Source organism: Schistocerca serialis, chromosome 2 (genome assembly GCF_023864345.2).
Source record: "Schistocerca serialis cubense isolate TAMUIC-IGC-003099 chromosome 2, iqSchSeri2.2, whole genome shotgun sequence".
NCBI classification, from domain to species: domain Eukaryota; kingdom Metazoa; phylum Arthropoda; class Insecta; order Orthoptera; family Acrididae; genus Schistocerca; species Schistocerca serialis.
The window spans coordinates 831,877,707-831,905,543 of record NC_064639.1 but is presented as its reverse complement, the minus strand read 5'-3'; the positions used below and the strand labels follow the sequence as shown (position 1 = coordinate 831,905,543).

General features: G+C 43.8%; 2 protein-coding genes across 2 annotated transcripts in view; both read left to right on the top strand.

The window, feature by feature from the left end:
- The window catches only part of LOC126456448 (acyl-CoA Delta-9 desaturase-like), a 218,777-nt gene extending 207,356 nt beyond the window's left edge, over positions 1-11,421 (top strand). Inside the window, exon 6 of the mRNA XM_050092198.1 lies at positions 11,224-11,421. Within this exon, the coding sequence (XP_049948155.1) occupies positions 11,224-11,421 (198 nt within the window). The remainder of the gene's footprint in view (positions 1-11,223) is intronic.
- LOC126458105 (acyl-CoA Delta-9 desaturase-like) overlaps positions 11,381-27,837 on the top strand; it is a 660,845-nt gene continuing 644,388 nt past the window's right edge. The window contains exon 1 of the mRNA XM_050094930.1: positions 11,381-11,577. The gene's annotated coding sequence lies outside the window, so the exon portion shown is untranslated. The remainder of the gene's footprint in view (positions 11,578-27,837) is intronic.

Sequence of the window (27,837 nt, the reverse complement as noted above, 5' to 3'; positions counted from 1 at the left end):
CCTCATTTCAGTGCAAATGTTCTCTTTACGGATGAGGCTTCATTCCAACGTGATCAAATTGTAAATTTTCACAATCAACATGTGTGGGCTGACGAGAATCCTCACGCAGTTGTGAAATCACGTCATTAACACAGATTTTCTGTGAACGTTTGGGCAGGCATTGTTGGTGATGTCTTGAATGGGCCCCATGTTCTTCCACCTACGCTCAATGAAGCACGTTATCATGATTTCATACGGGATACTCTACCTGTGCTGCTAGAACATGTGCCTTTACGACACAAGATGTGGTTGATGCACGACGGAGCTACTGCACATTTCAGTCGAAGTGTTCGTACGCCTCTCAACAACAGATTCGGTGACCGATGGATTGGTAGAGACGGACCAATTCCATGGCCTCCACGCTCTCCTGACCTCAACCGTCTTGACTTTCATTTATGGGGGCATTTGAAAGCTCTTGTCTACGCAACCCCGGTACCAAATGTAGAGACTCTTCGTGCTCGTATTGTGGACGGCTGTGATACAATACGCCATTCTCCAGGGCTGCATCAGCGCATCAGGGATTCCCTGCTACGGAGGGTGGATGCATATATCCTCGCTAACGGAGGACATTTTGAACATTTCCTGTAACAAAGTGTTTGAAGTCACGCTGGTACGTTCTGTTGCTGTGTGTTTCCATTCCATGATTAATGTGATTTGAAGAGAAGTAATAAAATAAGCTCTAACATAGAAAGTAAGCATTTCCGGACACATGTCCACATAACTTATTTTCTTTCCTTGTGTGTGAGGAATGTTTCCTGAAAGTTTGGCCGTACCTTTTTGTAACACCCTATGTATCTTCTCTACTTCGACCATCATCAGTTATTTTGCTCCACAAATAGCAAAACTCCTTTACTACTTTAAGTGTCTCATTTCCTAATCTAATTCCCGCAGCATCACCCGACTTAATTCGATTACATTCCATTATCCTCGTTTTGCCTTTGTTGATGTTCATCTTATATCCTCCTTTCAAGACACTGTCCATTCCGTTCAACTGCTCTTCCAAGCCCTTTGCTGTCTCTGACAGAATTACAATGTCATCGGCGAACCTCAAAGTTTTTATTTCTTCTCTGTGGATTTTAATTCCTACTCCGAATTTTTGTTTTGTTTCCTTCACTGCTTGCTCAATATACAGATTGAATAACATCGGGGAGAGGCTTAAATCCTGTCTCACTCCCTTCCCAACCACTGCTTCCCTTTCATGCCCCTCGACTCTTATAACTGCCATCTGGTTTCTGTACAAACTGTAAATAGCCTTTCGCCCCCTGTATTTTACCCCTGCCACCTTCAGAATTTGAAAGACAGTATCCCAGTCAAAATTGTCAAAAGCTTTCTCTAAGTCTACAAATGCTAGAAACGTACGTTTGCCTTTCCTTAATCTTTCTTCTAAGATAAGTCGTAAGGTCAGTATTGCCTCACGTGTTCCAACATTTCTACGGATTCCAAACCGATCTTCCTCGAGGTCGGCTTCTACAAGTTTTTCCATTCGTCTGTAAAGAATTCGTGTTAGTATTTTGCAGCTGTGACTTATTAAATTGATAGTTCGGTAATTTTCACATCTGTCAACACCTGCTTTCTTTGGGATTGGAATTATTATATTCTTCGTGAAGTCTGAGGGTATTTCGCCTGTTTCATACATCTTGCTCACCAGATGGTAGAGTTTTGTCATGGCTGGCTCTCCCAAGGCCATCAGTCTACCCCCGGGGCCTCGTTTCGACTCAGGTCTTTCACTGCTCTGTCAAACTCTTCACGCAGTATCGTATCTCCCATTTCACCTTCATCTACATCGTATTCCATTTCCATAATATTGTCCTCAAGTACATCGCCCTTGTATAGTCCCTCTATATACTCCTTCCACCTTTCTGCTTTCCCTACTTTGCTTAGAACTGGGTTTCCATCTGAGCTCTTTATATACATACAAGTGGCTCTCTTTTCTCCAAAGGTCTCTTTAATTTTCCTGTAGGCAGTATCTATCTTACCCCTAGTGAGATAAGCCTCTACATCCTTACATTTGTCCTTTAGCCATCCCTGCTTAGCCATTTTTCACTTCCTGTCGATCTCATTTTTGAGGCGTTTGTATTCCTTTTTGCCTGCTTCATTTACTGAATTTTTATATTTTCTCCTTCCATCAATTAAATTCAATATTTCTTCTGTTACCCAAGGATTTCTACTAGCCCCCGTCTTTTTACCTACTTGATCCTCTGCTGCCTTCACTACTTCATCGCTCAGAGCTACCCATTCTTCTTCTACTGTATTTCTTTCCCCCATTCCTGTCAATTGTTCCCTTATGCTCTCCCTGGAACTCTGTACAACCTCTGGTTTATTCAGTTTATCCAGGTCCCATCTCCTTATATTCCCACCTTTTTGCAGTTTCTTCAGTTGTAATCTACACTTCCTAACCAATAGATTGTGGTCAGAGTCCACATCTGCCCCTGGAAATGTCTTACAATTTAAAACCTGATTCCTAAATCTCTGTCTTACCATTTTATAATCTATCTGTATCTGATACCTTCTAGTATCTCCAGGATTCTTCCATGTATACAACCTTCTTTTATGATTCTTAAACCAAGTGTTAGCTATGGTTAAGTTATGCTCTGTGCAAAATTCTACCAGACGGCTTCCTCTTTCAGTTCTTACCCCCTACGGTACGGCCATCTGTATCGCTGAGGCACGCAAGCCTCCCCACCAACGGCAAGGTCCATGGTTCATGGGGGGGGGGGGGGGGGGGGGGGGAGTCTCTTATAGTACTTAAGAAAACGGTAAATGCGGAAGGGGAGGACATGAACTCATATTACAGCACTGTGTATTAAGTGAAATGGAGCAAGAGTTCGGAGACGATCATGGTTTACATCAGCATGCACCCGGTCATAAAGCGGCATCTATGAGACAATCAGCTTGCCCTTTTCTCAAATAATATCCTGCGAACTATATATGAATGGCAGCATACAAATCCTACATTTCCAGATTTCCGGAAAGCATTTTACCCCTTGCCCCACTGAAGACCTTTAATGCAGGCACGAGCATACAGAATAGGTTCACAGATAAGTGAGCGGCTCGAAGCCTCCTTAAGTTACAGATCCCAGCACGTTGTCCTCGGCAGTCAGTATTCGTCAGAGATAAGTTTATCGTAAGGAATTCTCTCTGGGAAGTGTGATAGGAACGCTGTTATTTTCGGCATACATAAGTGATCTGGAGGACAAGTGAGCAGAAATCTGCGGCTATTTGCTGATGATGCTGTGTTGTATGGGAAGGTGTCGTCTTTGAGATACTGTAGGAGGATACAAGATGGTTTAGAAAATATTTCTAGTTGTAATGATGAATGACAGCTATCTATAAATGTAGAAAAATGTAAGTTCATTGGGATTAATAGGAAACACAAACCCGTAACGTTAGGATACAGTATTAATAGTGTCCTGCTTGACACAGTCAAGTCTTTTGAATATCTGGGCGTAACGTTACAAAACGATATGAAGTGGAAGGAGCATGTGAGGATTCCGGAACGGAAGGCGAATGATCGGCTCCGGTTTATTGGAAGAATTTTGGGAAACTGTCTTCATCTGTAAATGAGACTGCATATAGGACGCTAGTTCGATCTTTTCTTGGGTTCTGCTCGAGTGTTTTGGATTCACACCAGTTCAGATTGAAGGAAGACAACGAAGCAATTCAGAGGTAGGCTGCTAGATTTGTTACCGGTCGGTCCGAACAACATGAAAGTATTACGAAGATGTTTCAAGAATTCATACGGGAATCTCTGGAAGAAAGGCGACGTTCTTTTCGAGGAACACTATTGAGAATATTTACAGAACCATAATTTGAAGCTGACTGCGGGACGATTCTACTGCCTCTAACATACGTTCCACTCAAGGACCATGAAGACAAGATACGAACAACTATGCTCATACAGAGGCATGCAGACAGTCGTTTTTCTATCGCTCTGTTGGTGAGTGGAACTGGAAAGGAAATGATTAGTTGTGGCACAGGGTACGCTCAACCGCACATCGTACGCTGGCTTGCAGTGTGTGTATGTAGATGTAGATATAGATGTAGACAATGTTTTGGGGACAAATCATTGCTGAAATGGACTGGCTTACCCAGAGTACCGACGAGAACCGAGTGTAATATCTTTGGGATGTGTCAGAAAGTCGACTTCCTCCATATCCTAACTCCATCAGTACCTTCTCTGGTTTCGGCTCTTGATGTATAATGATCCACTAACCTTCCACAGATGTTCAGATACCTCATTGAAAGTATCTTCAGTAGAATTGAAGGCCTCGTAAAGACAAAGGTTGGACACACCCAACACTAATGCCCGTTAACAGGTGTCCGGATACTTTTGATTGGATAGTTTATTACTACCTCCCACATACGTCTCACGAAATGGCCATGATGAGAAAATCAGAGAAGTTAGAGTTAATATGAAGATTTATTTTACATCTACATGATTAATCTTCAGTTCACAATTAAATGCCTGGCAGAGTGTTCATCGAATCACCTTCAAGCTATTTCTCTATCTTTCTATTATGTAACAGCGCGGAAAAAATGAACACGAAATCTTTCTACACAAGCCCTAATTTCACTTATTTTATTATTGTAATCATTGCTCTCTGTGTAGGAGAGGGAGGGGATAAAAGATTTTCCCATTCTGAAGAGAATGTTGGTGATTGAAATTTCATGAGAAGATACTGCCGCAACGAAAAATGCCTTTGTTTTAATGATTGCCATCCCACTTCACGTATCACATACGTGGCTCTCTGTCCGCTATTTCGCGATAGTAGAAAACGAGCTGCCCTTCTTTGAACTTTTTCGATGTCCCCCGTCGATGGCATCTGATGTGGATCCGACATAGCAGAGCTGTACTACAGAAAATGCGTAGTGTAGACAATCTCTTCAGTAGTCATGGTGCATTTTCTCAGAGTGCTGCCTATAAATTGTACAGTCTTTGATTTCGAGTGCTGGCAATCAATCGTATAGTCTTCGGTTTGGTTTACCCACAACATTATCTATGTGATACTTCCAACGTAAGTTATTCGTTATTGTAATCCCTAACAAGGGAACCTCCCAATCGCACCCACCTCAGATTTAGTTATAAGTTGGCGCAGTGGATAGGCCTTGAAAAACTGAACACAGATCGATCGAGAAAACAGGAAGAAGTTATGTGGAACTACGAAAAAATAAGCAAAATATACAAACTGCGTAGTCCATGTGTAAGATAGGCAATAACAAGGATAGTTGAGCTCCGGACCGCCGTGGTCCCGTGATTAGCGTGAGCAGTTGCGGAACGAGAGGTCCTTGGTTCAAGTCTTCTCTTGAGTGAAAAGTTTAACTTTTTATTTTCAGTTTATGTGACAAACTCTTATGTTTTCATCACTTTTTTGGGAGTGATTATCACATCCACAAGAAAATCTAAATCGGGCAAGGTAGAAGAATCTTTTTACCCATTCGCCAAGTGTACTAGTTGGGTGGGTCGACAACATATTCCTGTCATGTGACGCACATGCTGTCACCAGTGTCGTATAGAATATATCAGACGTGTTTTCCTGTGGAGGAATCGGTTGACCTATGACCTTGCGACCAAATGTTTTCGGTTCCCATTGGAGAGGCACGTCCTTTCGTCAACTAATCGCACGGTTTTGCGGTGCGGTCACAAAACACAGACACTAAACTTATTACAGTGAACAGAGACGTCAATGAACGAACTGACAGATCATAACTTTGCAAGAGTAAAGAAAGTAAAATTTTCAGTCGAAGGAAGATTTGAACGAAAGACCTCTCATTCCGCAGCTGCTCACGCTAACCACGGGACCACGGCGCCCTTGAGCTCATATTGTCCTTGATATTGCCTATCTTGCACATGGACTACTCAGTTTGTATATTTCGTTTATTTTTGCATAGTTCCACACAACTTCTTCCTGTTTTCTCGATTGATCTACATTCAGTTTTTCAAGGTCTATCCACTGTGCCAACTTATAACTAAATCTGAGGGGAGTGCGATGGTGATGTTCCCTTGTAAGTATTTAACTGCATTTACAGTCTTTAGATTTGTGTGATTTATCGTGTATCCGAAATTTAAAGGATTCCTTGTGATAGTCAGGTGGATGACTTCACATTTTTCGTTATTTAGAGTCAATTACGACTTTTCGTACCATACAGATATCTTGTGTAAATCGTTTTGGAATTTTGTTTAGATTATCTGATGACTTTATAAGACGGTAAATGACAGCATCGTCTGCAAACAATCTGAGAGTGCTTCTCGGATTGTCTCACACATTGTTCATGTGGATCAAGAACAGCAGAGGGCCTATAAAACTTTCTTGGAGAACGTCAGAGATTACTTCTATTTCACTCGATGACTACTGAAATTTATTCTTCCCTAGTGGCATTTGAGAATAGAACAGCGATGTGCTGAAGTGGTGAGGGGGTGGGGGGGGGGGGAGGGGAGAAGGCGAAGATCGTAGCATCAGAAGTAGTCTCCTCATCCGTCACACACCGTGACGTGAGCTACGGATGTATCAATTCGAGTTACGCAGAAGCTTACTGACAGTCAACTTTACTGTCCAATACAGCTTCCTGGCGATGAGCTTTAAGTAATTTCTCCAAGAATTTAATAATAAGAGATTGTACACTGAAGCGCAACAAACTGGCACAGGCATGCGTATTTCAGTACAGAGATATGTAAACAGGCAGAATATGGTGCTGCGGTCGGTAACGCCTGTATAAGACAACAAGTGTCTGGTGCAGTTGTTATATCGGTTACTGCTGCTACAATGGCAGGTTATAAAGATTTAAGTGAGGTTGAACGTCGTGTTATAGTCGAGGCACGAGCGATGGGACACAGCATCACCGAGGTAGCGTTGAAGTGGGCATTTTCCCGTACGCCCGTTAAACGAGTGTCCCATGAATATCAGGAATCCGGCAAAACATCAACTGTCCGACATCGCTGCGGTCGGAAAAAGATCCTGCAAGAACGGGAGCAACGACGACTGAAGATAATTGTTCAACGTGACGGAAGTGCAAATTGCTGCAGATTTCAATGCTGAGCGTCAACAAGTGTCAGCGTGCGAGCCATTCAACGAAACATCATCGATATGGGCTTTCGAAGCCCAAAGTCCACTCGTGTACCCTTGATGACTGCACGACACAAAGCTTTACGCCTCGCCTGGGGCCGTCAACATGACATTTGACTGTTGATGACTGGGAACAGATTACCCGGTCAGACGAGTCTCGTTTGAAATTGTATCGTGCTGATGCTCGTGAACGGGTAAGGAGGCAACCTCATGAATCCATGGACCATGCTTGTCAGCGGGGGACTATTCAAGTTGGTGGAGACTCTGTAATGATGTGGGGCGTGTGCAGTTGGAGTGATATGGGACCCCTGAGACGTCTACATATGATTCTGACGGGTGTCACATAAGTAAGCATCCTGTCTGATTATCTGCCTCCATTCATGTCAATTACACATTCTGACGGACTTGGGCAATTCCAGCTGGAGAATTCTACATCCTGCACGTCCAGAATTGCTATAGAGTGTCTCCAGAAACACTCTTCCTAGTTTAAACACTTCCGCTGGTCACCAAACTCCCCAGATACGAACATAATTGAGCATACCTGGGATACCTTGCAACGTACCGTTCAGAAGAGATCTCAATCCCCTCGTACTCTTGTGGATTTATGGGCAGCCGTGCAGGATTCATAGTGTCAATACATCTACATCTACATACATACTCCGCAAGGCACCTGACGGTGTGTGACGGACGGTACTTTGAGTACCTCCGTCGGTTCTCCCTTCTATTCCAGTCTCGTATTGTTTGTGGAAAGAAAGACTGTCGGTATGCCTCTGGGTGGCCTCTAATCTCTCTGATTTTATCCTCATGGTCTCTTCGCGAGATATACGTAGTAGGGAGCAATATACTGCTTGACTACTCGGTGTAGGTATGTTCTCGAAACCTCAACAAAAGCCCGTATCGAGCTACTGAGCGTCTCTCTTGCAGTCTTGCACTGGAGTTTGTCTATCATCTCCGTAAGGCTTTCGCGACAACTAAATGATCCTGTAACGAAGCGCGCTGCTCTCCGTTGGATCTTCTCTATCGCTTCTATCAACCCTATCTGGTATGGATCCCACACCGGTGAGCAGTATTCAAGCAGTGGGCTAACAAGTGTACCGTAACCTACTTCCTTTGTTTTCGGATTGCATTTCCTTAGGACTCTTCCAATGAATCTCAGTCTGGCATCTACTTTACCGACGATTAATTTTACATGGTCATTCCATTTTAGATCACTCCTAATGCCTACTCCTAGATAATTTATGGAATTAACTGCTTCCAGTTGCTGACCTGCTATATTGCAGCTAAATGATAAGGGATCTATCTTCCTATGTATTCGCAGCACATTACACTTGTCTACATTGAGATTCAGTTTCCATTCCCTGCACCATGCGCCAATTCGTTGCACATCCTCCTGCACTTATCCGCAAAAAGCCTCATTGAACTTCCGATGTTATCCACAAGGTCATTTATGTATATTGCGAATAGAACGGTCCTACGACACTCCCCTGCGGCACACCTGAAATCACTCTTACTTCGAAAGACTTCTCTCCATTGAGAATGATATGCTACGTTTGGTTATCTAGGAACTCTTCAATCCAATCACACAATTGGGCCGGCTGGAGTGGCCGTGCGGTTCTAGGCGTTGCAGTCTGGAGCCGGGCGACCGCTACGGTCGTTGGTTCGAATCCTGCCTCGGACATGGATGTGTGTGATGCCCTTAGGTTAGTTAGGTTTAATTAGTTCTAAGTTCTAGGCCAGGGGTCTCCAAACTTTTTAGTACGCGGGCCACATTGACTCCTCCACGAAGTCATAAGGGCCAAGATCTACCTAGTAGGATTAAAGCATCCTACCACTCCACGAACACCGTAATGTAAGTCTAAAGGAAAGATGAAATCGCAAAAATCTAACGTTGTGAGACTAGCTAGCACTGAAATGAACTACAATTTTTATTTTATTACATAATTTTGATTAATGGACGTACCTGACCGAAATTCTGGCGTATTTTACTCTGGCGAATTTCACCGACAAAAAAGTATGTCACTGCACATTCTTCACGAAAGCGTCCTGCAAAGTTAACTAAATCTCAAAATCATTGTTAGCAACACTATTACTGCAAGACGTAACAGAGGTAGAGTATGTCAACGCATTCTTATTTCAAGCGGCGCAACAATAAGTTTAGTTATGCAGTCTTGTAGCGAGTAGCAGAGCCAATGTCGCGGTGTATTGGTCAGGAGAGGGCCACGAAACTCAATTGTTGGCAGTATAGGTACCACCTCAAATATTTGGCGTGCCGGATACGGGGAATGTCCGGCCAGCTAACGCGGTTTCGGCCCGCGGGTCGTAGTTTGGAGACCCCTGTTCTAGGCGACTAATGACCTCAGACGTTACGTCGCATAGTGCTCAGAGCCATTTGAGCCACACAATTGGTCTGATAGTCCATATGCTCTTACTTTGTTCATTAAACGACTGTGGGGAACTGTATCAAACGCCTTGCAGAAGTCCAGAAACCTGGGACCCCGAGTCTATGGCCCTCTGAGTCTCGTGGACGAATACCGCGAGCTGGGTTTCACACGATCGTCTTTTTCGAAACTCATGCTGATTCCTACAGAGTAGATTTCTAGTCTCCAGAGAAGTCATTACACTCGAACATAATACGTGTTGCAAAATACTACAACTGATCGACCCTCCAGTACTACGAGGGCAGTTCAATAAGTAATGCAACACATTTTTTTTCTGAAACAGGGGTTGTTTTATTCAGCATTGAAATACCCCAGTTCATTCCCCAATCTTTTAGCTACACAACACTATTTTTCAACGTAATCTCCATTCAATGCTACGGCCTTACGCCACCTTGAAATGAGGGCCTGTATGCCTGCACTGTACCATTCCACTGGTCGAAGTCGGAGCCAACGTCGTACTGCATCAATAACTTCATCATCATCCGTGTAGTGCCTCCCACGGATTGCGTCCTTCATTGGGCCAAACATATGGAAATCCGACGGTGCGAGATCGGGGCTGTAGGGTACATGAGGAAGAACAGTCCACTGAAGTTTTGTGAGCTCCTCTCGGGTGCGAAGACTTGTGTGAGGTCTTGCGTTGTCATGAAGAAGGAGAAGTTCGTTCTGATTTTTGTGCCTACGAACACGCTGAAGTCGTTTCTTCAATGTCTGAAGAGTAGCACAATACACTTCAGAATTGATCGTTTGACCATGGGGAAGGACATCGAACAGAATAACCCCTTCAGCGTCCCAGAAGACTGTAACCATGACTTTACCGGCTGAGGGTATGGCTTTAAACGTTTTCTTGGTAGGGGAGTGGGTGTGGCGCCACTCCATTGATTGCCGTTTTGTTTCAGCTTCGAAGTGATGAACCCATGTTTCATCGCCTGTAACAATCTTTGACAAGAAATTGTCACCCTCAGCCACATGACGAGCAAGCAATTCCGCACAGATGGTTCTCCTTTGCTCTTTATGGTGTTCGGTTAGACAACGAGGGACCCAGCGGGAACAAACCTTTGAATATCCCAACTGGTGAACAATTGTGACAGCACTACCAACAGAGATGTCAAGTTGAGCACTGAGTTGTTTGATGGTGATCCGTCGATCATCTCGAACGAGTGTGTTCGCATGCTCCGCCATTGCAGGAGTCACAGCTGTGCACGGCCGGCTCGCACGCGGGAGATCAGACAGTCTTGCTTGACCTTGCGGCGATGATGACACACGCTTTGCCCAACGACTCACCGTGCTTTTGTCCACTGCCAGATCACCGTAGATATTCTGCAAGCGCCTATGAATATCTGAGATGCCCTGGTTTTCCGCCAAAAGAAACTCGATCACTGCCCGTTGTGTGCAACGCACATCCGTTACAGACGCCATTTTAACAGCTCCGTACAGCGCTGCCACCTGTGGAAGTCAATGAAACTATACGAGACGAAGGGGGAATGTTTGAAAATATTCCACAAGAAATTTCCGGTTTTTTCAACCAAAATTGGCCGAGAAAAAAAATGTGTTGCATTACTTATTGAACTGCCCTCGTACTTCAGAGATTAGTCGAGTCCATGCCACGTCGTGTTCTGGCACTTAAGCGTGCTCGTGGGGGCCCTACACGATATTCGGCATGTGTTGCGGATTTTTGGGTTCGGCAGCACGTGACGCCGGCCGGCCGGCCTGCCTGCGCAGAGTCCCGCGGCGCGGCGCTGGCCCCCGCCGGTGTTCGCGCGCCGTGCGGCAGGGGCGCCTCCGTCGCTTTGCCAGCTCCGCAGGCCGCGTCGTGGGCGCCGAGCGGATCAGTCAGCGCCGGGCGTCGACGCCGGACAGTTTGTGGTGGGCGTGACGTGGAGTAGCTCTCTGTTCTGTCGCCGGCGTGTGCGAGTGGCGGGCGGCGCGCGGCAGCTGACTGGGACATGCGGACCGGCCGCGACACAGGCGCGCACCAATCCTGTCGGCACTGACTCGAGGCCGCGAGCTGAGTGACTGAAGCACCGGCAACAGTACGACAGGTGAGCGCCAGCTTACAGTTTACTACGGAGATACCGACGGCGCGGTACGGGAAAGCGGCTCGTTCGAACCGCAAAAAAATGTAAATATTTACCGGTGCCAATTTTTCAACAGTGACCACCAAAAAAAGAAACTTATGACTGTTTGCGATGTGGTGGGAGGCAGTGACTATATTCAGAAAGGGTTTTTCCTTGATAAGGGATGGCCACTGTGACAGAAATATGTTGTAATGTGCTAGTTCGTTAATGTTGTTCATAATGGACTGAATTTTAGCTTACGGCTCACGCGAATTCTGCCGAGATACACGGAGATTGTAATTCATAAGGGCAGATCCCGAAAAGCAAAAAACACCGTAGCGCGTAATTGAAGGATTGTGTTCTATCTGCTCCGCCTTTTCACTTACCGAGCAAGTACATTTGAGAGGGATAAGACTCGCCTTTGCAGGGACGTCAGTGACGCTGAGGAGTGAAGCAAAGCCGGCAGAAGCTGCTGGCGGCGCCCACCTGTTTGGACGGCGACGTCCTTGGCCACCCACGAGAGTGCCACGCCCCTTTTTCTCGGCGTCGCGTGTTCTCGCCGCCGAGCACAATGTCTCCCTGACGACAGCTCTTCCGCCTCCCCGTCTCCCTACTTCAAGTCAACGCAAAAGCAGGCACTCTTGTCGTCAAATCAGCGATCTACCTCGCATTATCTACATTTTGCTACCTAAAAGAGTGTAGGAATGGCAAGTGTAATGAGGACGGACGGAAGCCATAATGACATCATAACAGAACCATCCCAGCATTCCATCACCGTAATTTTGGGACGTTTAATATACTGACATGACAAAAGTCGTGGAATACCTCCTAATATCGTTCAAAAATGGCTCTGAGCACTATGAGACTTAACAACTGTCATCAGTCCCCTAGACTTAGAACTTCTTAAACCTAACTAACCTAAGGGCATCACACACATCCATGCCCGAGGCAGCATTCGAACCTGCGACCGTAGCAGCAGCGCGGTTCTGGACTGAAGCGCCTAGAACCGCTCGGCCACAGCGGCCGGCCCTATTATCATGTCGGACCTCCTTTTACCTGATGTGGTGCAGCTGATCGACGTGGCATGGACTCAACAAGCCGTTGGTAGTCTCCTGCAGAAATAATGAGCCATGCTTCCTCTGTAGCCGCCCATAACTGTGAAAAGTGCAGGGTTTTGTGCACGAACTGACCTCTCGATTATGTGTTTAGTGTTGTTAAAAGGCCTGTAGAGTGTACAAGGGGCGTGAACCACGGCAGATGTCGCGTAATCACCGTGCAGGAAATGGAGACACCGAGTACTACACTTGAGAAACAGCGTTATAAGCATCTGACGGAGTTTCAAAATCACGTTGCTGTTGGTCTCCATTTGGTCGGCTGGTCGTAAACTGCATCCAGATTTGTGGCCGACCGGAGTGGCCGAGCGGTTCTTCTAGGCGCTACAGTCTGTAACCGCGTGACCGCTACAGTCGCAGGTTCGAATCCTGCATCGGGCATGGATGTGTGAGATGTCCTTAGGTTAGTTAGGTTTAAGTAGTTCTAAGTTCTAGAGGACTGATGACCTCAGAAGTTAAGCCCCATATTGCTCAGAGCCATTTGAACCATTTGAACCAGATTTGTGGGTCGTTCCGATGTAGCAGTGTCCTGTTGATGGACTGCGTGGGGACGTGGAGCCAGCCATACTCGTTGTCAAAGTTCCAATAGACCACACGTGACCATCACGAGGGGGTACCGTCGTATTATCCATCAAACCTTTTCAAATCCGCCGCACACTGTCTTCTTCTTCTTTACGCGATCAAGCCCAGAGGACGGCGCGCTGCAACAAGGTTCCTCCTCCACTGGGTTCTGTTTTGTGCCTCTTGGCGCCAATCATTCTCTATTCCAATCTGCAAGAGGTCCTCATGGATTCCATCCCTCCATCTCTTCTTTGGTCTTCCTAGTGGGCGTCTTCCACAGGGAGTACAATCCATAGCTTTCAAAGGCCATCGGCATTTATCCATCCGACTGACATGTCCTGCCCATACAAGGCGCTTGGTTCTCATCAGTCCTACAATGTTTGGTCTATCGTACATTTCGTCTAGTTCACAGTTATGTCTGATCTTCCATTCTCTAGTAACATCATCTTGTACCAGACCAAAGATCTTCCTTAAGACTTTCCGCTCAAAAACAAGAAGAGTGTTCAAGTTATTTTTCCGGACACTCCAAGTTTCACAACCATGCGGTACTACGGGTTGAATCATTGTTTCATACAGCTAGAGTTTGAAATTCCTCGAGAGACCACGTGACGCAAGAAGTTGACTGAGACCAAAGTATGATCGGTTGGCGGCTTGGATCCTCGCTTTGATTTCTGCTTTACATGCTGCGCCTTCTGTAAAGATTCCCCCCAGATATTTAAATTCACGAACCCTTTCGTAGGATCGGTTTCCGACTATCAAAGGCTGCACAGTGAGTCTCTTGAATAAGTATGCGCCCTGCTCATGAGCAGATATTCCATCTTTGATTCATTCAGAAGGAGTCCAATTTTGCTTGCTTCCGCCTCCACGCTTTCACTCATCCGCATTAGTTCCTCCTCAGCTCTGGACAACAGGGTCACATCAGCAGCAAATGCGAGATGTGTGAGTTTCTCAGCCTCTACTTCTATACCCTCGAAGCTTTTATGAGAGACTTCTCTCTGACTTATCTTTGCAAGTGTCAGGTTGAACAATACCGGTGACATTCTGTGTCATCCCGCAAAATTGGTCGGATATATGTAAATAAAACGTTCTCGGTTTTCAAGCCGCGTCAGTTCGAATAAAATCCTCGAGCTTTCGACGACCATCTCCACCATCGTCGTCAGGAGTTCACAGACTGCCGGGGCTGCTACGGTTTCTCGCTTATATACGCATGATGACATCATCAGCAGCCAATCAGATAGACCCAACGTGGCGCGCGCGCGTAAGTCGACCCGGGCAGGTAGCGGAGCTATTGCCCGTGGCAGCACCGGTGACGTCTGGTGGCGCCAGGGGCAGGCGCCACGTTTGAAACTGCCGCTCTCGCGCCGCGCATCTGTCTTTGCTTTCTTTCGAATGCTTTGACTTCATGTAATGTAACATGGCAATCTTATATCAAGTTCCAGAAGATCAGATGATAGCAGCATAAGACTGTTGAAACCAGTCATCTTGGAACAATAAAAGTGTTTACACTGTGATCGCGGCGTACGGAGTGTGTTTTTCATTTCCTGAAATTAAATAATTGAGATCAGTATTTGTATCAAAATTTAGAAGGTACTCTCACCTCTGCAAAAGATAGTTATGATCTTCATAAACGAATTTGCATCCTGCCCTACCACAAAGGCAGACTTCTCATTTTAGTGTCCGTTTGAAGAAGCTCGGAACGTTTGAGATCTTTGGACTAGTGTATCCAGAGCGATTTGTCATGAAATCTCAAAAGTGTTTCACCGTTCACCCCTAGTTTTGCGACTGAAACGCCAGATGCTCAAAAATCTTCCTTTGGTCAAAGAGGAACACATTTTTTCCACATTTCAAGTTTTATTTCCCCCATCCCTTGCCCTTCCACGAAACTAAGATGAGTTGCCCCCACCCCCACCGGGACAGTGAAGAATCTGGCAGCAATTCAGCGATATTTCTAGATATCCTGTAACATTTTCACCAGACAGGATCCAGCAGTTCGTGGTCTAGTCGTTAGTTTTTCGGCCTCTAGATTGCCGAGTCTTGGGTTTGATTCTCGGCCTGGTTGGAGATTTTCTTCACTCGTGTTTGTGTTGTCCCAATCATTCCATCACAAAGACGAGCAAGTAGCTTAAACGGCGTCAGCTAGAAAGCCTTGGGTCAGGGTGCCCAACATCCCAGATGGGATCTACCGACCAATAATGCCATTCCATCATTTCTACCGGAGAGGAAGGCTCCACACACCATCAGTGGTCAATTATGGACTGCTGTTGGGTTACTACCACAACTTTGCCGGCCGCGGTGGCCGTGCGGTTCTGGCGCTGCAGTCCGGAACCGCGGGACTGCTACGGTCGCAGGTTCGAATCCTGCCTCGGGCATGAGTGTGTGTGATGTCCTTAGGTTAGTTAGGTTTAAGTAGTTCTAAGTTCTAGGGGACTTATGACCTAAGATGTTGAGCCCCATAGTGCTCAGAGCCATTTTTGAACCACAACGTCTTTCAGTCTCTCGAAAAATTTTATCAGCGTCTCAGAGTCATTTTGTTTCAACCTACACTTACATATTTTATCGATGGATGTCATTCCAGAAGCGTATCATCGAAACTGCAACATATAATTTTTGTTCGGCTGCCATACTAGTCCAACTATGCTGCAGCCAATATCCCCATGAAATACTGTAACTTACAATTTCTTACAATTTTTGGCCAGTTACCCCCCCCCCCCCCCCCCTTGTCCAACGTACCTTCCCTTTAAGTTGACCCAATGAATAGCAAATCAGAAATTAGCTCATTTTACAAAATTTTCCTCGTCTTACAAAATTTTCATCGTCTCACGGTACTTTCCGCGTCTTACAATAGCTCCCTTGTGTCGCTTCGTGTTGCCTTGATTTTTTAAAGTAACGCTTGTGTGTTACTTAGAGGGACGATGTTATATCTAGAGAGAGAGAGAGAGAGAGAGAGAGAGACTTCGATAGTTGTGCTTTAACGCTTCCCCATTCTTACGCCCAATGTCACATGCCCATCTGTAGATTACTCGGCATTCAATACAACACGCAACGCTGGACAAGTAGATTCAATTTTTTTTAAACCACAGAGAGCGAGTGGAGGTGTCGACGCCCATTTCGAAAATCTGTTACAAGGCACACCTTGATCCACCTACACGAAAATATTTTATCATTTCAAAAGCGCAAAGGACAGTTTTTGACGCTGACTGCGTGGTGTAATGTCAATAGTGTACGACACTACAAAAATATAAAGCATGAAGGGGTATACATTGTCCCCAAGTACAGATGCATACTTGTGTTGATCCACTGCGCTTCCAGAATGGCGAGATCACTCAGGGTATAAGGCTCCCTCCTTCGATCTGGACTTTTCCAGTGTTTATTGCAGGCTGTTCGCTTCCAGACGTTTCACGTCGTACACGCCAACGGCCACCCGTCCAATAGAGCACAAAACGTGATTCACATGACACGGCTACCTTCAGCACTCATTGTACGTCCGGTTGCGGTAATGGCGTGCAAATTCCAGCCTTCGTCGCCCATGAACAGCAGTTAGCATGGGCGCCTGACCCTGGCGCCTGCTGCGGAGGTTCGTAAGCAGCGACGTTAGCCGAACGGCCGTTGGGAAGACACTGTTGGTAGCGCCTTGGTTCATCTGGGCGCTTAGTTGCTCAATAGTTGCACGTCAATTCGCCCGTACACATCACCGCAGCTGTCGTTTATCCCTATCATCTGTGGCCCGTGGTGCACCACAGTTGTATCGGAGCCATTTTGCCATGCATGGTACACTTTAACCACGCCGGCACACGAGCAGCTTACAGACTTAGCCATTTCGGAAACCCTTCCACTCTTGGCCACCGAGCGAGATGGCGCAGTGGTTGGCACACTGGACTCGCATTCGGGAGGACGACGATTCAAAGCAGCATCTGGCCATCCTGATTTAGGTTTTCCGTGATTTCCTAAGTCGCTTCAGGTAAATGCCGGGCTGGTTCCTGTGCAAGGGCACGGCCGACTTCCTTCCGCAAACTTCCCTAATCGTATTGGACCGATGTCCTAGCTGTTTGCCGGCCGGTGTGGCCGTGCGGTTCTAGGCGCTTCAGTCTGGAACCGCGTGACCGCTACGGTCGCAGGTTCGAATCCTGCCTCGGGCATGGATGTGTGTGATGTCCTTAGGTTAGTTAGGTTTAAGTAGTTCTAAGTTCTAGGGGACTGATGACCGCAGATGTTAAGTCCCATAGTGCTCAGAGCCATTTTGAACCTCGCTGTTTGGTCTCCTCCCCCGGATCAACCAACCAACCACTCTTGGGCCGAAATCGGATGATCATAGCGTTTTTGACGTCAGGTAAATCGCTCCGCTTCCACATTACGAGAGCGACTGCACTAACTCCGCCCGCCGCCTTCTCCTATTCCCTCTGGCACGCTTTATATGCCCTCCATCGCTAGTGCCGCCACTTTCGGTCTGTGGATGGCTATTGCAGGTTGATGCTGAACATAGACGGTGGTCACATTAAAGTGACTGGACAGTGTATTATGTTATTCTGTTTTACGATTTGTACTCTAAAGTAATTAACGATACACTACGGTAGAGTGTATGCAAAGTGAGTTCTGAATATAATCTTACAAGTTATGTGCACTGTTATGGTAACCATAAAGTAAAAACTACAAGTCTTGAAACAATGCAGTCTGAGCTATACTCACTTTTAACACGATCATATGCTAACAGCTGCTAGTCAAGATAGAGTCTAACTTAGCTTGACTTAATTCAATCTGAACTGCTGTCATCAGCTAGATTAATCCTATTAAGCTTATGCATTAGAAGAATCAACTGGACTGATGTAGAAAGTAGTCACTTGTAACTCGACACAAGCTCACCTGACACCGACGTAGTGAAGTTACGACTGCCTCAGTCTTCGTTAGTGTCGCTCTGTTCAGCCAACACGTGGCTCACGTTTTGACGCCTGCACCCCCCTTCCCCGTCTGTATCATACGGGTTATCATCGCAGATGATGCTGTCATTTACCGTCTAGTAAGGTCATCCGAAGACCAGTATCATTTGCAAAGCGATTTAGAAAAGATTGCTGTATGGTATGGCAGGTGGCAGTTGACGCTAAATAACGAAAAGTATGAGGTGATCCACATGAGTTCCAAAAGAAATTCGTTGGAATTCGATTACTCGATAAATAGTACAATTCTCAAGGCTGTCTATTCAATTAAGTACCTGGGTGCTAAAATTACGAACAACTTCAGTTGGAAAGACCACATAGATAATAATGTGGGGAAGGCGAGCCAAAGGTTGCGTTTCATTGGCAGGACACTTAGAAGATGCAACAAGTCTACTAAAGAGACAGTTTACACTACACTCGTTCGTCCTCTGTTAGAATATTGCTGCGCGGTGTGGGATCCTTACCAGGTGGGATTGACGGAGGGCATCGAAAGGGTGCAAAAAAGGGCAGCTCGTTTTGTATTATCACGTAATAGGGGAGAGAGTGTGACAGATAAGATACACGAGTTGGGATGGAAGTCATTAAAGCAAAGATGTTTTTCGTCGCGGCGAAATCTATTTACGAAATTTCAGTCACCAACTTTCTCTTCCGAATGCGAAAATATTTTGTTGAGCCCAACCTACATAGGTAGGAATGATCATCAAAATAAAATAAGAGAGATCCGAGCTCGAACAGAAAGGTTTAGGTGTTCGTTTTTCCCGCGTGCTGTTCGGGGGTGGAATGGCAGAGAGATAGTATGATTGTGGTTCGATGAACCCTCTGCCAAGCACTTAAATGTGAATTGCAGAGTAATCATGTAGATGTAGATGTAGATATTCTGTAATATTATTTTGGATCTGGCGTCTACCGTCGTGTTGTGTTCAGCCCATTTGTCTGATCCCAATTTGTCTGATGTAGGTTGTCATCGGGTTTCTGTTGCGTCTGTCGTATCTGCCAGAATCGCTGTGCAATACAAGAGTGTTTGTTCTGGAGAGTCTTTCTAGCAGCATTTACGTATCTACCCTTCAGTGCGGAACGCGTGATAAAGATCGCATCAGCACCCTTCATATCCATCCTCTTTCTGGTGTTGAGAGGAATTAACCCCTTCGTCTTCCTTTATCTCTCCCGCGCTACGTACTCACCCTTCAATTCTGCCAGATGGCGCTTGTTCGCGAAGTCTTCGCCTGTAATTTCCGTCTGTATTTTGAATTTACAGCAGAGTAACTAGTAGGTTTCAGCCTTCAGTTTGCTGGTAATATCTGTCGTGTATATTACCCAGCACCAAGCACAATGGCTCCACTGAGATGGTTCCAAATGTCGCTGGTAGTCTTTACAGCACGCTATTCGTTCACGCTCTGTTATTTTCCCGTTAGTTACAGAGTCAATTTTGCGAAGTGATGGTCGCGAAAAACACGACGGATACATAAGAGCATGCGGTGGTGCATCCTAATTAATGATGATAACAGTCGGTATCTGTGCACATATCGATGAATTACTGAAAACAGACTTAAATGTAAACACAGATATTTCATTTGTTAAGGTCTGTTTTGATCACTTAAGTTGTGCAATTCACAATTAACGGTTCCGGCCATTGCCATCTTCAGCTCCTCAATACCGGTCGGAACATAGTTTTTCTTTTTGGAAGGCAGTAACTGCTCCTTTTAAGCAATATTGTCGATAAATTGTTGTTAGTTGCCAAAATCATGTGAATTAATCGGTCGGACAATATATTTTCTAGCACTTTGTGGTGAATAGCAGAGGTAGGTGGAGTCACATTAAGTTTACTGCTTGCTGCTTGATCAGTGAGTGAGAAACAAGCAACAAGCAATAACTTCAGTGTGACTCCACCAGCTCTGCGCTTTCTCCCTGTGTCCCTCATGCCAATGATTCGTCCTCTTTCAAAGCCCGAAAAATGGCGATAGGCAGGAAGTGTACGCTGTGGGGACGCTATGTTGCGATCTCCAGCTCAAAAGTTGCAGTAACGTTAGACGCACACCCAAGGCACATGTCGGGGAAACTTGCTATCGATAGACCACCTAAAGAAAATGTGTAATAAATACTTGGATTTTGTAATAAATGTTTTATTTTCAATGTAATTTGAACATTATCTTTTGCATTTCACTATACCAGACACAGACGTCATAAATACTCACTGTTAATGAAATATTTGAAAAATAAAAACACCTGTCATCGGCCCAATCAAGGCGACTGGCTTCCTTTACTGTGTATATTCCGGTGCTCATAGTTCGAGTTCTATTGGTGACAAGAAGGTGGGGTTAAGTGTTTTGGATAGCCTCTGGGCCAGGGACCGCTTGTATATCCAGCAGAAGGACCGTCTCAGTATCGCTATTCTAAAGCACAGGGTCGCGATAAGAATGTTACACATTTCATTCCTGCTTAGGCAAATGCAGCAAATCGTTTTGTTCTTTGTGCATTTGATATTGTATACGATGGGTTTGATGGGTCTTATAGAGGCAAGTTAGTTCAAGGGAAAACCGCAAAAAAGCTTTTTGTCTTTATTTTCGACGTCACCAATGGACTAAACCCAGCCGAGGATTCCAAGATGCCTGTGTACAGCAAATGGCTGAATTTTTTACGATGTATTCTTAACAACATCTAAATTTCCTTGATATCTTTATCTGTTTCCAAGATACAGAAGTTCAGAATTACCCTACTTCTACGCCAGTCAAAGCTACACAAGAAGGACCTTCCCGTCAGAGCTATAGTAAATTATGGAAACGCTCCCTCTTACCCACTTGCAAGATACATGTGGAAAATATTATCAGAAAACTACAAATTACAAGAGGACAGAACAATAAGAATCACCACACAATTGACTCATTACATAAAACGCAAACAGGTTCCAGACGCAGCTACTCTCCTGTCATTTGATGTAGAGAATATGTATTCCAATATATCAATAACTGAAACAATAATCTTTATAGAGCAAAATCTTAAGACACACAGTACACTTCCACGCGAATACATCAAAGAACAGCCAGGCTTCTAGAGCTAATAACAGAACAGAACTATTTTCAGTTCAATAATGTATTCTATTTACAATGTGAAGGATTACCAGTGGGATATCCAGTGTCTGGAACCGTAATAAACATTTATGAGTCATTTAGAACTGATTAATTTAACAAACATCGTAAGGATAAATATCGACAAAAAAAGCTCCTCACCTTACAAGAAAACTACCACGTTCGAAAAACGACAACAGAAAGGAAACAATTCATAAATGATCAGACCAGCTTGGCAAACCAAACAGTTCTTAAACTAATTGACCATTTAATATAACATTAAATGTACACATACAACCACAGGCTCCATTTATCACTAATTCTCTCTCTCTCTCTCTCTCTCTCTCTCTCTCTCTCTCTCTCTCACACACACACACACACACACACACACACATACACACACGCAAAGCAGTTTCATAGGTTGGCAACGCTCACAACGTGAACGAAAACAAACGAACAGACATAAACACTGTTACAGTGCAGAGTGAGAAACACACGTAACTTCAGTTCAGTTTACAAAAGTGAAGTGTAAATAATGAAACACAAGAAATACTGCAGAATGGCAAAAACTGCAAAGTGCATATATGATTCGAAGCCTTTTGAAGTCAACAGCTACTAGCAAGGAAGGCAGAAAGAAACAGAATATGTAAAAAAAGAAAAACACCGTCATAATTTGCACGCCAACTTTATAAACAAAACGCTGTTTTTATCCTAAAACAACCATAAATGTACAAACTTATGTATCCAGTTTGCAGAATAACCACGGAGGATGCTTTGTGAGTAAAAGAGAAACACGTCTGGTGTAGTTCTCTTTAATTACATTGCAGGAAACTCAAGACGGATAACCAATAGCAACTAACCTTTGTGATCATGTATCGCGTGGTACGATTTTGAACTGGATGCGTATGACTTACAAACATATTTTCTTTTGCGCTGGTGTTGGTTGACTGTCGTTTATAAAGTAAATAGCTTCATGCACTTGTGCCATCTGGTACGATTTTAAATTGGGTATTTTTATTTACAAACTTCTTTTCTTTTGTGTTGGAATTGGTAGACAATTTCGTAAGTGTCTTTAACATTAATAAGAGTAACAAAAACTTAAACGTGCAAAATTAAGTGGGGCAGAATTTCGGAAATTAACGAAGGAAAAGTGAGAACGAGAAGCTAATGTTCTAGAATGATAGTCAGAATAAACATTTCACAGAAAACGTTGCTCGTTCGACTTCATGTAGTACTGATGACAGCTGTAGTGAAAGAAGTAAATTCGAACGAAACAATGGGTAAAAATGAAGAAAATCGGATTTTTCCTGAATTCGAGTATCTGAAAAATCTGAATGTCGAATCAGATGTTACAAAACAAATAACGTCATTAGTGATAATCCTGCGGAACGGTGTGTTAATGACACAACAATCGACTTTCTTTTACACTGTGGCATTAATCAAAATTGTAACTTTGATTTTTCTAATTGACGAAGGCCAATAGACGGTAAAATCTGATATCTGAACAAACATTTATTCTATCGTAAACTTTTAATTGGTTAATCAATCTTGCGTGATTACTTAGTGTACTCCTGTAGCACTCATGCTAGTTTTTGTTCGGAGGTAAGACCACGATTGTTTCTATTGTTATTTCAGATTGGAGAAATATTTCTAATATTTTATCTCATCATGAAAATGCACTTGAAAACGAAACTTTTGAGTAGTCACTTTTAAAATGGAAAACAAAAAACACTTGGAGCAGAGAAAAACATTTCGAGTCACATGTTCCGACAGAAAAAAAATGTACTGTCGCAATGTTTTGAAAAGGGTGTTACCAGTAGTGAAGAAATTAACAAGTCGTGGACTTTCTCATACGTGGAGATGCTGAAAATTTTCATTCGTTACATAACAGTCTATTTATGATGTCCCTTGAACTTATAGCCTAGTTCGATCCTTTTTTCGCAGAGCACACTGAACGATATGGAAATCCGGGGCAGAGACACCCAAGTTATCTTCAACAATCTGTGATGAAATAATAGAGCTGCTTTTTGAACGAGTAAAAAGAGTTAACACAAATGATATCAATTAGGCCAAATATTTTTCTGTAATAGTAGATTCTGCTGTGGACAATTCACATATCGATCAGTTAACTTTCGTATTAAGATAAGTGAACGAGAATGGAGAGCCTGCTGAACGTTTTCTTCTACTTTTATCAAACTCGGGAGACAAGTCTGAAAACCTATCTGAGGCCGCACTGTCTATAAATTCCATTGATATTACTGACTGTAAAGGCTAGTCATACGACAATGCGAGCAATTTGTCGGAAGCCTACACAGGTTTGCAGGCACGCATTAAAGAATAAAGTCCGAAATCGCATTGTGTGCCTTGTGCAGCACAGCCCTTGAATTTAGTAGACACTAGTGCTGCAAGCTGTGATCAGGACGCATATTCAGTTTTCAATTTAGTAAAAATGTTTATCCGGCCGAGCGGTTCTAGGCGCTTCAGTCTGGAACCGCGCGGCCGCTCCGGTTGCAGGTTTGAATCCTGCCTCGGGTATGGATGTATGTGATGTCCTTAAGTTAGTTAGGTTTAAGTAGTTTTAAGTTCTCGGGGACTGATGACCTCAGATGCTAAGTCCCGTAGTGCTCAGAGCCATTTGAACATTTTTTTTGAAAACGTTTATAATTTTTTTCTCTGGTACTACACAACGCTGGAGCTACTTTTTTCCTTCAAAAAAAGCAAAACAATGAACATTTTATCAAAAACACGTTGGTCAACAAGAGAGGAAGCATGAGTCAGTCGAAATGAAAATTGGGAGAGCGTTATCAGTGCCCTCGCATATGTGACCAATAATACCTGTGAGAAACTACTTGCGGCCGGCCGCGGTGGTCTCGCGGATCTAGGCGCGCAGTCCGGAACCGTGCGACTGCTACGGTCGCAGGTTCGAATCCTGCCTCGGGCATGGATGTGTGTGATGTCCTTAGGTTAGTTAGGTTTAAGTAGTTCTAAGTTCTAGGGGACTGATGACCACAGCTGTTAAGTCCCATAGTGCTCAGAGCCATTTGAACCATTTTTGAACTACTTGCGCGAAATGAGCCTTCAGCTTTACTGAATCATGTCAGTAACTAGAAATAGTATTCATGATGAAAGTTTGGAAAGACATACTCCACAGATTTAATAGGGTAAATGTGAAACTGCAAAGCGTAGATATTGATATTGAAACAGTGCATGAATTATGTGAATCGCTTGTGGGGTTTATTAGCTCTATTTGTGGCATGTTCAACTATTATTAAAATAAATCCTTGAAGATTATGAATGATGTGGACTGCCAATGCACTTATAAAAGATCGTGGAGATGCAAGCTTCATGTTTTTGAAATCTTGTGAGATTAGTCATGTACCAGTCGAAGTGAGAATTTCTACGAAAGGAATGGTTACAGTCCACATTTCCGAGTTCTGACATTGCTTTTAGAATTGTTCTTAAAAGTCTGAAATCATACCTGCGTTCCACCTTGTCTGAGGAGAGACTGATCGGCTTGTCTGTTCTTGACATCGAAGCTGACTTGCTAACTTATGAAGATATGATTAACGAGTTTGCTGCCATCAAAACCACACGCAAACTTCGCTGACTGGTGAATTTGGTTTATTTCTTCATATTAGTCTTAAAAAATTCTGCTTATAGTGTGATTTTTTATTAGTAACTTAGAGCACATTCATTGTGATTTAAAAATTATATAGTTATTATTTAAAACATATTTTTGGCCTAGGGGAGTAAAAATTTTAAATCTGCCACTGGCGGGGAGACAGTAGCAGTAGGAAGGAATGAGACATTAGCAGCAAGAGAGAGCAAGAAGAGACAGTGTCAGCGAGAGGAGACAGTATTAGTAGGGCAGAACGAAGGGTACCGTGGCTGTGATACAGGAGACAATGACAGAGAAACACAAAGAGATATTGACGATGAGTGGGGCTAAACTAGTGAATGAGAAAGGGCAGTTGGGAGTGGGTAGTCATGACCGACTTACAGCGATGGACTTGTGGATGAGAGCGAGTCACAGGTATGGGAGCCTGTGGGAGTTTGAGGTGGGTTGCATGTTTAAAAAAATGCGAAGGAAGGTAGAATGATGCAGCTGGTACCCCACTTTTCAGTCAGAGTCTTTTAAATAAACAGGAACGTATTTGAGTTTTTGGCGCTCCGATAGGAGCATTTTTCTGCTGGTAGTTATTAAATACTATACTCTTCCAAGTAACTGTCAATAAATTTCGTAGTTTTTTATTTTTTATTTTCAGGTGTCTTTTTGGCATCTGAAACCGATTAACCTGATTCGAAATCAAGTAGACTAAAAGTGGCAATGTCGTCTTATCAAAACACTTATAAACTGTTAGGAAAAGTATAATATAAACGTTACTTACAATTGTTCTATAATGGTAAGACAAAATTCGAATGGCTCATTCAAGGTAAGCCACAAGGCTTCGCTTAGCAACACCCAGTCTCCGTACACAGCATGTAGCTTTATGAGGTGAATATTACAACATGCTATAAATTTCTTGTACTTTCCAGAGGTGGCTGCAGAAATGTAATCGATGCTACCATATCACTATGACGTTAAAAATCATTAATACTAATCGATTACAAGAACACACAGCAAGTCTTACCGTCAATTACTGTTGCTTTGTGTCTTCGCCGAACAATCGCCACTAAGATGACGAACATTTGTCAACACGGGGTACACTTAATGACTGCTAGAATCCACTTATTGTTACTATTCACGGAAAAATCGAACCAGTCCGTCCATGGAGTCTGCCCATCGATAGCAACCTTATCTCACCCACTCCATTCTTTATCCGTAGGAATGGTTATTCTCTGTAATGAAAATACTGTAAACAAATTCGGGTGAGGACGAAATGGAAATCAACACATTCAACATGCATGTAAATACTGGGGTATCACTTTGGTAGTGTTCAATCAAGGTGCCTATGTTGTAACAGTTTCCTTCTCTGTCAGCGAAATTGGGTCGTCTATGGCAGGTTTCACATCGTGTGGTTGTGACGTTTACTGAGACATCGTTGCTATGGGTCAGTGTACAATAAGTGTTATTCTACAACTATTATGTAACTGCCGGCCGTTGTGGCGCTTCAGTCTGGAACCGCGCGACTGCTACGGTCGCAGGTTCCAATCCTGCCTCGGGCATGGACGTGTGTGATGTCCTTAGGTTAGTTAGATTTGAGTAGTTCTAAGTTCTAGGGGGCTGATGCCCTCAGATGTTAAGTCCCATAGTGCTCAGAGCCATTTGAACCATTTTATTATATAACTAGGTGCAGGGTTCTTCCCAATAGTCGCCACTAGGAAGCTGGCAGTAAGTACGAATTTCACTTCCAGTAACATTTTGTAGAATAGAAAAGTCCAAGTTGCTACAACGTTTGCATTACGTTTTGAACGGTGCATCCACCGGTAACTGACCAGATGGAGCATTTCTTAGGTTGATGAAAAGCAAGGGCATATTACTGCCTTTGGCACATCACTATGAAATAGTTCGGTGAACCAACGTTTGATTTAATACTCACTTTACTTTTTAAGACGAAAATGACACGTACTCGCATATAATCACAGACTGGTTACACGTTCCTAATTCAGAATTTGTAGGTTCTAACGGGAATCCCTTGGCCACTAGAAAAATTATTACGTATTCCTGATAAGAGCAAAAAGAACGATCATACAGGCAGCCTCGAAACTTTAAACTGCAAAATTGATTGTAACTACTGTTCCTTACTCTTACCAGGTCCTCTTTCCTTCCTAGCATTAAATGATTTAAATAAATCTGTCGTTCGGTGTTACTTCTGAATATCAAAACTGAAGCTGACTTTTTCATCAAAAATAAAATATTTAGTGCTGTGGATCTTAATTACGCTCTTCTAGGCTGAAAAAGAGTAAATTTTTAATTTTGCAGTAATGCGTGGCGTCTCCGGAGTGCAAACGAGCGCACCCAAGGTTAAAGTTCTTCTTAGCAACCAGCGTGAGAAACAGCCTTTCAAGATCTGTGTCGTAATCGTAATGTAGTTCTGAAAAATTCTTGACGCTGTTATTGAAGAGCAAGCCAGACGGATACGAGTAGGCCATAACTGTCTACTACTTGCGCGGGATAACAGACTATTCTGTTGTAATGTACACTTCGTAAGAAAGTGCTCCATAATATTTTACAGCTTCGAGAATTACAGTAACTTACCTCGTTTACTTCCCAATTCGCGAAACTGAATGTTCTAGAAGCCTTCAGAATGGGTCAATTTAACACCCCAAAAATGTTTCACAAGTGGACGAAATGTCATTTTCTTCCTATGAGTATGAAACTACATTCATTGTTGTCGGTGCTTGTGATCATACTGCTTCTCATAGGCCACATGGTCCATATGTTTATTACAGTGTCACAAAGACTTTAGACAGAATTTTCCATATTGCTAGGGATGTTCCAGTACACGCAACTCATTACTGGCCATTAAAACTGCTACATCAAGAACAAATGCAGATGATAAACTGGTATTCATTGGACAAATATATTACACTAGAACTGAACTGTGATTACATTTTCACGCAATTCGGGTGCATAGATCC